This window comes from Lepeophtheirus salmonis, chromosome 5, assembly GCF_016086655.4.
Source record: "Lepeophtheirus salmonis chromosome 5, UVic_Lsal_1.4, whole genome shotgun sequence".
Lineage (NCBI taxonomy): Eukaryota > Metazoa > Arthropoda > Copepoda > Siphonostomatoida > Caligidae > Lepeophtheirus > Lepeophtheirus salmonis.
This window is the reverse complement of record NC_052135.2, coordinates 47,097,352-47,109,972: the sequence shown is the minus strand read 5'-3', so window position 1 is coordinate 47,109,972 and position 12,621 is coordinate 47,097,352. Positions and strand designations below refer to the sequence as shown.

Here is a 12,621-nt window from a genome sequence, read left to right as displayed (position 1 = left end):
AGGTTTATTGGTTACTAAATTTACTTAATTTTTTTTTTTTTCGATAAAGTTTTTCTTTTTCATAGTAGTAGCATTTTTACACATGAAAAAATAAGTTAATTCCACAAAAATGATATAGAATACATGTATATATTATATAAGTATACATGTATGTTTTGTGGTATATGCGAACAGAACCAAAGTACCTGTCATGTTGGTTTCTTTCTCATAAAAAATTAGGAAAAGTTTTGTATTCTTTTTCTATACTATAATCAACAAAACAGCCTTGAATGTCCTACAAACAAAAGAAATAAAAAATAAATTAAACTACTTATCATTAATATAGCAATTCTCTTAGCATCTCTCAACCTTACTTCCTTCAGAAATATAGAGAAACATAGTCCAAAAATGAATTAAGGGTTGTTAGGCAATTCCTTTTCCCAACTATGGGATATTTTTAAAATTAATAGAGGTAACAATAAGTAATTTAATTTCAACAAATCAAGAATAATAGCACTAACAATAATATGGAATGAAGGTACAAATCAACAGCTGACAAATATAGGCAGTACCATTGTACACTGTTATTGAACTCAGTGAACGATTTTTTTTTTTTTTTTTTGTAAAATTCTAAGAATTTTTTTATTTAATGTTGAATTGGAACGAAAATTTTATTTCATCCTTATTTTTTTATAATTAATATCCTGCAATTTTATGGTGCAAAATTGGTTCTAATAATATTTTTTTTATTATGAATAGTTGGTCCTTTGTCGGTCTCCTTACTTAACGGTCGTGAGCCACTCTCTGCAGGAAAACGCTATGAAATACAATGTCAATCCATTGGAGCTAGACCACAACCGAGTGTTACTTGGTGGATTGGTAGCAAGCAGGTATTTTCATAAAATAATTATATATATTATAATATATTCTATTTACAATTTGGGATTTTGTACAAGTATATTTCACAAATTGCACATGTCTTGTAACATGTTATTTAATCACAATACCAACCATTTTTTCCACCAACTTTTTTTTAATATTATTTTTGTCTATTCAAATGATAGAATTTCGTCTGATGAAGCTTTCTGATTCATCAGTAATTTTATTGTTAAAGAAAATATATCTTTACTATATATATAGGTCCCATAAAAGTTCAATTGTTTAATTATCATAATGACACTGCAATTTTTTTAATTAAAATATTCCCACCCATTTTTATATTACAACTTGTATTAAGATGTATTTGCTTATACAATTACAACTTGTACAGAATCAGAAATTGAGCAAAGGCTATGTGCATATTCAAACAATATCAAAGTGCTCAATAAACATTGGGCATGTAAAAATTTTCATCTTTTACAACAACAAAAGAAAATGTTTGGTGTAATCTTTAAAAAAAAATTGAGTATAATTTATTCGTGTATTATAGATTCGTAATGGGGTTATAACGAAGCATTCACATGATGGAAACATTACAGTTAGTTCGCTAAGCTATGTCCCTAGTGTAACCGATGCAGGCTTTCCTATGGTATGTCGAGCTGGAGTTCCTGGGCTCTCTGATTCTACAAAAGAGGACTCTTGGAAACTGGACATACACTGTGAGTCTTTTTTATATAATAAAATGGAATGATCTCATTTTAATTCAAACAAATAGAAATGTAAAATAATAATAATAATCGCGGCAAGAGGTTGTACGTACTTTGTGATTTATGAGGATGGTTTATATATATATAAATATATGACCTCTGTTATTGAACTGAGTTAAATGTATGTAGAATGTTATATATCTAAAAATAGAATTTTCATTTTGAGATAGAAGGGGCTGGAAGATCTAGTAGAAATAATGGCTATAAATCCAACAAAAAAAAAGTTGTCGAATGAGTATAAATGTTAGAGGAAAAGGGGCTGGGAATACTTACATATACCAATATGACTATGTGTTTTGTTAGAAGAGCCAGCAATTTCAATGGAACCAAAAATTGACTGTAAATTGATTCGTAAATATGTTTTATGTATTCGTGTACAAAAGAAATTCAATTTTTCCCCCCTTCTTTTCAAAATAAACTCCTTATATAGGGGAATTGAAAAAAAAAACTGGATTCAAAACACTTTAAGTTAATTAATTCTTAAAAAAGGGAAACCCAACCGTTATAAGCTTGTTTTTTTTATGTTTTCTTTTTAAATCCCATCTTCTTTATTCCTGTTTTTATGTCCTGAATATGACAATTGATTTAATTAAGGCCACAGCTTTTTAATTTAATCCTTTAATAGTGATGAATTGTTGGCAATTTATAATTTAAATATTTAATTTTCATGATTAGACGTGTAGAAAATATGGTTTTAGACGGGCGCAATACTTTTTGTCGTAGAAACCTTTTTTTTTTTTTTCAACAAATCGACGTTCATGTCACTAATATGGTGCAAAATAAGCCGGAATGGAATGGCTGACAAATAAATAAAACAAATTGTTGAACTAGTAAATATTTAGATCTGCCATTTTGAAGAGCACACCCGCCCTTAAGCTTTAATACAAAGTAGCGAGATTCAACTTTTAGCTAGAGTAGATTCTAAATCTTACTCATATTTTTCCCCCATATAAGAGGTTTCTTTTGATTATTTCATAAATGACGTCACTTAATCATTTTATGTCATTTTTCATCATGACGTATACAATTTTTGTTCCCTTTGTAAAATTTACTTTGATAATTCTGTTAATAGGGCGAATTCATTGAGGCTACATAGTTAGTTATATACTAATATTGAAGTATAATCAACAGCCCTACCGGACAAAAAAAGTGTCGTTACGATCACTACTTTGTACAAATATTGATCATGTGGTTTTCATTTTGCTTCTTGAATTATAGCTTTGATTCAGTCTATTCATGAGTATTTATTTTAGGCTATAACATATGAAAATAGTATATCTTATTTTCTTAGTGAATAATAATCTTGCAATAAATATATATATGCATATATATGGTATATGGAAGCTTTCAACCTCTCATCTTCATCTTTTTTTCTCTGGAGAAAATAGGGGAAATTGGGGAGAAAATCTTCTTCTGCTTTTTTTTACACAGGACAAATGATTTTTTCCCCTTGCGTTTGCCTCATTTTTATTCTTTGTTTTTTTTTTTCATTCCTGAAGCTAATAGAAAGAAAGTAAGAAAATACCCTTTTAATGGTAAAAAGGGAAGGGACATAATACATAGAGAATTAGAGGATAAGGAACTTCCTCATTAATTTGTAACTATTAATTGAAAATATCTTAATCCAATAAAGTTGGAAAAAGATACAAAAAAAAAAAAAACTACACACAAAACGCCAATATTTGAACGTGGTTTCCCTTTCTCTCTCTTTGTAATCAGATTTGTGTATTTTCTTTCTGTTTCTACATATATCTCAATGTTCATGGATTGTGTTTTTCCTTTAAATACAACCCCTTTGGTTAATATCATTATTGTTACTTGACAATTTTCCTTAGATGTTCTTTTTAGAAGTGATATTTGAGGTATCTTAAACAAAGGAATACTCTAAAGATAAACAATATCTTTTATATAGAAGAATAGTTATGAGGAATTAGAGCAATTTGTTGTTGGATCTATTTATTTGATGTAATTAGTAGAAAAATGTATGTCTTTTTTTATTCCTTAAAACATTGAATAACCGATTATTTTTATTCATTTTTTACTTCATTTCATAACTATTCCGCTAATAGAAAAACTAGCCCAAAGGTTGGTCGAAAAAAAAAGTTGTAAAATAAATGAATATCACATGTAAAGAGCATTCTTTTTTTAAACTATAAATGAAGGTTTACACATTGACGAACTCATGCTGAATTTTATGCAACACCTAAATATATAGAGCATTTTTGCATGACTTCAAAATGTATAAACAGCGTGACCAAAACGGAGACTTATAGTTATTAAATTTAATAAAAGCGTTTCAGGTTGGTGGTAGTCTCTATTCGTTTGTGATGTCAGTAAAATGATAGATCTATTATTATCTTTTTCTTTTCCTTTTGTGTGACCTTATTTCTATCGTATCTCGCAACTATTTTTTCTCATAAAAAGAAAAAAAGCCCATAATAATTTGATAGTTTTTCCCAATTCTTCCCAAATGTGGTTTTAATTTAACTTATTTATCAAAAATCGTTAACACTGAATAAGAGCTTAATTGCGTTCAAACCATCAAAGTAGGAAATAGAAGTCGAAAACCAACAACAAACAAAAAATATATTTTTTGAGTTAGAGGGAAATCAACGTATTCTTTCCTATTTATTTATAACATTAAGCGCAATGTCAAATTTTATATGAATCTCATCAATGTAAAACCCAACCTAACATAAAATTATTCCAATGATATAGTAGTGATAATTAAATATTAAGCGATTACCACTAATTATTAAAGATATAAAATGCTAAATTAATTGAATAAATATTTTATTCAATATAAACAAGGACTTGAAGAATTTACTAGGTAAAAAGAACACTGTCCTATTGGGAAAAAAAAGTGTTTGGTTCTTAATGTTTTAATTATTACCTATAATAAGCGTACAATACAATCGAAAAAGGAAAAAACAGGTGCAAAATTTAGATTTAGTATGGTCCTGAAAATTACCCACAATGGGCGCAATAAATGAAGATTTAGTTCATAATTAAGATAATAACCAATGAACTTGATTTGGAAATATTCATTAACTAAGTCAATCAAATGCATAATTTATAAATTTACGCTTCAGACCGAAAGTTGTTGTAGTTAAGCAACCATATATTATAAGTACATTTGGACAAAGTTTCGAAAGTAATCAAAAAATCATAAACTTAAAAGAAAAAGAAAGTTATTCGATAAATAATTTTGTCTCAATAGACCATTCCGATCAAAAAGAAACCGTTATTTTTTCGTTATGAATTCAATTTTTATTTGATTCTCAAAATTTATTTTCTATGATATGGTACAAAAGTCCACAATGTTTACATTGTTGTTTCGATTTTTGCTGATAAAAAAATTAGACATCTTTTAGTGGTTTTATAATATTAAAAAATGAAAAGAATAAATCAATTTAGGAGAAAATGATGTAGAACTTTTGAACGATTATTCTTTCTTTAAAATATATTATTTTCTAGTAAATAACAATTTTAGAAGCATATACACTCTTTCAAAAGTTTGAAAAGACGTTTCACATTTTTATCTGTAAAAAAAAGCAACAATGCAAATGTTGTGGACGTGAAATAATGAAAAAATCGAGAATATAATTGGATTTAGAAAATAAGATTTTCTTTTTGAACAGATCTCGTATTCAAACTATTCAGTAATTCACTCAGTATATGGATAAAAATTTGTTAAGTAATTTACGTAGGGTATTGTGTCTCCTAACAATGGGTGGATGTAGAGAAAGGCGTTATAATCTATAGATATTTATATATTTACATACAAATAATCATCAAACTCAAAATGCTTATCCCTCAATGAATTGCTTTTTATCCATTCGGAGTTCGAAATTTACATATAAACACACATTCGTATGTACTACACACAAAAAGGTAGACATATGTACATAATAAATTGAATAGCTTATTTTATTAAGGAAATAAGTTTTCTGAGAATGATAAATAATTTATTTTCCAATATTTATAGAGCCTCTTATTTTAATAGATTCAATTTCTCTCTAGGCGGGCGGTTCAGAACAATTTTCAATTCATTCTAAATGCCTATATCTACCTACATTTACTCTTTGAAACATTTATACTCAATTCTTTTTTTTTCTTTCATTTTACCCAACTAGATATCCCTACATCAGCTCTTTCATTGGGGTCAAGTCTTAATGCATCAAATATCAAAGAAGGAGATGATGTTTATTTTGAATGTAATGTGAAGTCTAGTCCCAGGCCGTACAAGATCTCATGGAGGCATAATGTAAGTATTGATGTATTTAAATTGGAGAACTAATTGTTTTACAGATTTTGTTCTATATAATACGGAATATCTAATATATAAAAATAATACATTGGGGATATCAAAAATATTATATTTAAGACTGTGAAAATTTAAATTCCTATAATAAAAGGAAAAAAAATGAAAATATTCGACATATCCCTACTGTCCGTGTCGTTCTAGCAGTCAAGGGTCTTTACTCAGACTAAGTAAAATGTAGTCTCTGCAAAATCACCTTCACTCTCCTTGGTATGTCTCTGGCCTTCTCAAATTACCTTGGTTAATTTCAATACGGAATCAAATTTAAAAAACACACATTTTCGTACTCCATTCACGTGTAATTACCTCCATGTGTATGAATATTGACAACGGAGATAAAGGAGTTCTTAATATGCATAATACCCGTGTATGTCCAAAATGAACATTATATGTATCAAAAATTGTTTACCAGCTCATTATTAAAAAGATGTCACTTTTAAAAGTCATATACAAATTATAGCTAATAAAAAAAAATAAAGTTGTTATTCATTTTCCTCAAGATGATCAAGATAATAAAGGCCTCATCTCAATAAAAGTAGTTAAATTAAGGACAAAATACTGTTGTTCCTTCATGTCTGGATTTTCATATTACATGACTTCTTCAACCATTACCTATGTTTTATTAAGTACATGACAATCTTTATTGAATATTGCAACCTTTCCTAATAAATGAAACAGAAAATTTGATCATTTGTAGTGTTGGGATCTGTCTGGTAATTCTACACGTTCTGCAAGATCGTTATATTTTTTTAAAACGGTTCTAATTATATCAATGGGTAAATATCTTATAAGAAAATTAGACCTAGATCGATCTCTCATCTAAAACTTTGGTCTCGTCCAATAACTAATAAGCTTTTGATGATACCAAGGGTGATTTTAACTATGTAAAACGAAGTTGTACATAAATAAATTGTCTTATTTCAATATGATACAAAAAATCGTTTATTCAGAGTCTGAGACTCATAAAAAACGATCAATCTTTTAGAACAGTTAAATTTCGGCTCCTAATATGAAGGAATAATTATAGACCATAGTACAACAAATCAATTTATATGCAAGTTTCAATACTAGGCATTAATGTCTTTCCTTCCAACTTATTGTGAAGATTCCTTTGTGCATGACTCATAACCTTAATGTCTCTGCTAATTTTTTAATTGAACTTTTCTGCGGTAATTTACTTTTTAAGGTGTATACAAAAAAAAATTATCTACTTTTCTTCCAATGACATAAACTTTGCTAAATAACGACCCTATTTCGGTGTTTTCTTTTCTTGTGTGTGATAGGTAAGCATCTCTCATTTTGGTATAAGATACAACAAAGAACTCTCTTTTTTTAAGTTACTTACTTAAAAACATACAACACATTGACGATAATATGTCTTCTCTGTATAATTAAGTTTTCCTCTTCTGACACTTTTATTTATTTATCATTAAGAATTTTTTAATCAACACCAAAATACATGTTATAATATACATTCATATACCTAAAAGAAGTAAAGGTACAAAAATTAATAATCGTGGGAAATTTTGAGACAGTATGCCTAGTAAAACAATGAGAAAATTACTTCATCTTTTTTTCTGTTTTTCATTTACATACTCCAGTAATTTTCATTATGCATACATACATTCATACAAAAATAATGAAATTGTTCATTTCAGGGTCGGGAACTGTCACATAATATTCAGAAGAAGGTGATCATTTCAAACAAGAGCCTTGTTCTACAAAAAGTAACAAGGGCAGATTCGGGTATCTATACGTGTACAGCCCATAATGCAGAAGGAGATGGAGAAAGCAATAATCTTCAGCTGGACATCCGATGTAAGTAGCTTTTAATGTGTTATGTCTGCTGCTCATAAATATGTACAAAGTAGAGATGGAAGGTATAAATAGATCAGGCTTGAGGGGAGCATTGGGACAATTTAACGAGGAAAAAAAGGAAATCGCAATTGTGTTTGCCTCAGGCATAGTCCACAGTAATATCGGCGAGGGTATAAACCAAAACTCGAATTTGTCAAAGTAACGGTAAATATCATATTACAAGGTGTCCGATTATATTGGTGATACAAAGATAAATAAGACTCGATCTATTTCTTCATCAAAAAGGTTTTCAAAAAATAACAAAAAACTGATCCAGATTCAGAAGGCAGAAATTCAAATAGAGTAGTGATACTAAAAAATGTAAATGTCTTAAAATATACAGAGAACTCGGTATATGTTTATCCTCCCATAGGAGTGGAATATATCCGTTATTCAATATGTCCGAGTTGAAATTACTCGCACATCCATTAGTTCTCTAAATGTTTGTTTTTAATGATGTCAGTAAATCCGAAATATCAACTGTGAATAGATGTATATTATTTATTCCGACTTACTGCCATTACTGTTCAGTCAATTAAAATACTTTATTCCTATTAAAATTTTTGAGATTTTATAGAAAACTAATCTTTACTCATTTTCTTTTATTCTCTCAATAAAAATATCTTATTTTTCTTTTGTTGAGTAAACTAGGTATTTATAGCATTTCAGATGGTTGAATAGATATATTAAACCTTCATTTGACTAAGTAACTTTATAGGCCTGATTCTTAGCATTTTATTATTCGTTGTTAATATATTTCTGGTATAACTTATAATGATAGAAGGTATTCTAAAAGTTGGAGCAAATTGCTAAATATCTATTGATCTTAAGGTTTTTTCTTTATACACCTATTCCAGTTTATGTATATGTACGAGATTAAAAATGTTATATTACTAAGAAAAGCCTAATTACTTAGCAAATGTATGTAAATAAATACTGTCTTTGTTTTAATTGCAATTCTGTAAATCACAGATATGTTAATTTACAACTTTGTAAGGATAGAGTCAATTGCATATAACTATGTTTTTACCGTTTATAACCTTTTTTTACTTCCCCAAAGATTGAAATCTTCATGCAATATCTGGTTTTTATCACATTTTACTCCTCTTTCTATGTATGTTCTTAATTTTCCATGTACTTCCTCTTTTTCCTTAATTAGCTTCTAAATTACTAGCAAATTATGAAATTAATTATCGAGGCTTGGAAAAATGATTTTCATGCGTTCATTTTATTTATCTACTCCAAAGATGAATATGGAAATGAGTAAGATATGTCTTATTTTGTATAAAGTATGTCTTGTATGATAACAATTTATTAAATTAGAACTCCAGTTTAGTCATGCTTATAGTCTTATATAACAACTACTAAGAATATACGAAGTTTTATATTGTTAAAATATCCATTTTAATGTTGTGGTGGTTGAACAACACCCGAGAAGTACTCTCGTAAAAATTAATGGGATATTTTGGGGAGCTAAATGAATAATAAATTATTCAAAGAATATATTTAGGTACATAAGAGATTCACTCTTCTATTGGTTATACAATATTTACAAATCTACTAGTGTTGGGTTTTGGTCTCAAAATCATAGACCGGTCTAGGACCGTAATAATTTTTAGAATATGGACCTAATTCGGTTCTTTAAACAAATTGAGTCTGAATCAGTTTTACAAGAAAATTGATCAGGATTCGTCTAATTTAAAATTTGTTCTAGACCGATTCTATGGATGAATTGCTGATAATTTCATAGTTGTGAAGATCAATCCACAATTACGTCATATGAAGTTTGTATTGTATAAATCAAATTTGTACAATTCATGAATCAGGAATGGGGAGCAAATTGGTATATAGATTGAGACTAAAATAAACCCATAAATAGATTAAGCCCGAGTTAATAAATCCTCGATATGAAATTATGATCCACAGTCTGGATCATAATTTGGGTTTAAATCAGTCTAAAAATCACTTCAGACCGAACCAAAAAAACCAAAAAACATTCGGTCTTTGATAGAGTATTACCACTATTATCTACATACATATGTAAATTAAGGTATGTGCAAATGTGCTAACAGTGAGGGGTCTTTTAATAAAATAGATAGATTGATTTGAAATGCTTTTTAAGTAAAAAATTTGATAAATCTAAATATTCAGCAAATGTAATAAAATAAATCAATTATATATTATAAACATCCTTTTTTATATTAGGTATGTACCATATCTATTTATACAGCCTAGAACAATGTGGAAACCATTCATTCATACTTCAAAATACAGTAGATGAATAATTCATTTATATTCCGGCAGTTTATTACTTGCTATATATATCAATGTATTTGCACAAAACAATGTAGCCAGCAACTACCTCTGATGCCAATTCACTATATATTCTATATACAATGTTCATATATATTTATGAGTAAATGTTGAGCAATGAGCGAGCATGCATCATGATAGATGACAAAAAAAGAAACAAATTTCATTAATATCCTTCAACACAACAAAGTACCTGGCATTAAATTTGAACAAATAGTAGGAATAATGTTTTTAATTAATTTTTTTTATTAATTAAGACCTCATATTAATTAAAGCTACATATATATCCATATTATATGTACATTTATGGAATACGTCAAACGACAAATGTAGCTGTCAGAGAGGCTGTATAATTTTTCCCCCTCCTAATTTTGTTATTAATGTTACTACTTTTTCTTCAAAAGAGAAATTATACAAATAGGGGTTTATAGTTGAGGCTTAAGAATTAAAAAGATGCTAAAAATAAAATTAAATTTCATAATGCAACAACTAAGAAACAAAATGAACATGGTTGTTATACGGTAACTTTTATCTAAATAAGCTCAAAATAGATACGAACTTTGTTTTGTTGGTTTTTATTTCGGACTAAGGACTGTATTTCATTCCAACTCGATCCCATCTAGGACTGACAGTCTTAAGACTGGACTGGATTTGACCGAATAAATAAAAACTGAAAAGTGATGGTTTTCAAACCCTATTTGACTTTCTCGGGATATTTTAAGCGATATTTAAAAAAAAAGTATTTAGTTACTCATTTAAACATTTTTTTACTCCTTCTTCAACGGAAATTCAAAATTTATGTAATGCCTAGAAAACCTTTTGGTGAATTTGGAATACATTTCATAATTTACAAATTTCAATGGCCTCATTTTATTATTTGCTCTTTCTTATTAACAAAAATCATAGGTAAATACTTAAGTATAAAATATATATATATTGATTTCATTCAAAGAAACACAAAAATATTAAATTCAAGACCATTATAAATATCGAGTTGATACTTCCTTGGTATTATAGTCCTTAAAAAAACAATTTAGTCGAATAAATCATATACAAAGCTGAATATTTTAAAGAATGTTAATCAATATCATACTTTGAAAAATATCCTATCAGGATTTTTTCTTGAAAGTGTCATAATATGATTTCTTCTGTAAGAGGTGTTAAACGCTTTGAAAAATTATTCACGTTAGGAGTTACAGTAATAGTAATGAAGGGCAAAGAAACTTAACAAATCGTTGATTTGTTATAAGCTGGGGAAAAACAAAAACTGGGTAACCATTAACAAACTTTTCACAATTTTTTTTCAATTTTCAAACTTGCCGATATACATATTAGATTAACAAATTATATTTACATAATACTCTTTTTCTATTTTTCCAACATATCAAATATTAGGATGGTTATTTTTTCTTGAAATATTTCAAAACTATTTCTTATGTATGTAGATAAAAACTTATTCGTAAAAACAAAAAGTTTTTTCAATACTTTGTACAATAGTAAATACATATTAGATAGGAAAAAAAAGAGACTCGACATCTAGGTCAGCACTTTCATTCATATAAAACACATATATAGTTATTTTAAATGTTATTGAAGTACATAAAATTTTTATCTAATATAAAAGGGGGAAATGAAGAGATTTATCAGTTCATCTATATTTTTCATAAGTCATAGTGGGTCCTGGATTATAATTGAAATATACTCGTGTATATAAAGTAGAAATCTGATAACTTTGACTGGAAGAAACCAGACTACCATATATTTAACTAAATAAACCCTCGGTCTGACATATTTATGGAAACATTTTTTAAGGACTCACATAATTTCTGGTAAGTAGTAACCTTCAAAGATTATGTGTCAAAGATTAACAGTCTTCCGACCATTAGTTTAAAGGCTATTGTCGTTTTAGTGACCCTAAGTTCTGTATAGAATATTTATTGGCTTCTGATGACTCAGCTGACAATCTTCTTGATTCAAAAGTCTACTTTGTTTTGTCCATGGATTGAGATGACGCACCTTTGATTGTTTTTATTTTGAGAAACATAAAAATAACCTTTATGGCTTGAAGTTTATGCTTAAGTGTACCTCAATCAACCAAAAATTGACTGGAAAAGCGTCCAAAATAAATAGATAAAGTTTTCAGGAAACTATTCCAGTATTATGGAATTGTTCACAACTAAATAAAAAGAGCTGATGCCAATTAAATAATCCAAGAATGTTCAGTACCCTAATTAGTTAAAATAATAATATTATTAAAGTCGAAATCTAATAAAACAATACAGTATAAATTTTCGTATTATTTATGATCGATTCGTTATCACTTTAGATCATTTTAGGATATACATAACCCTTTTTTTAAGGGTCGAAATTCTAAATTGTATAAACACAAAAGGACATGTGTTCATTTAAATACAATAAGACAATGTTCAATGGCTAGTGATTTGATTAAAAAAAGGAGAAAATATTTGATATGTCAACTATTGAAAATTTATTTATTCGATC

The 12,621-nt window shown here is 28.0% G+C and overlaps 1 protein-coding gene across 1 annotated transcript in view; it reads left to right on the top strand.

The window, feature by feature from the left end:
• Positions 1 to 12,621, top strand: part of LOC121117121 (protein turtle) — a 233,129-nt gene that overhangs the window by 205,241 nt on the left and 15,267 nt on the right. The window contains exons 5-8 of the mRNA XM_071888736.1: positions 739 to 869; positions 1,409 to 1,577; positions 5,762 to 5,892; positions 7,608 to 7,767. Coding sequence (XP_071744837.1) covers positions 739 to 869; positions 1,409 to 1,577; positions 5,762 to 5,892; positions 7,608 to 7,767 — 591 coding nt within the window. The remainder of the gene's footprint in view (positions 1 to 738; positions 870 to 1,408; positions 1,578 to 5,761; positions 5,893 to 7,607; positions 7,768 to 12,621) is intronic.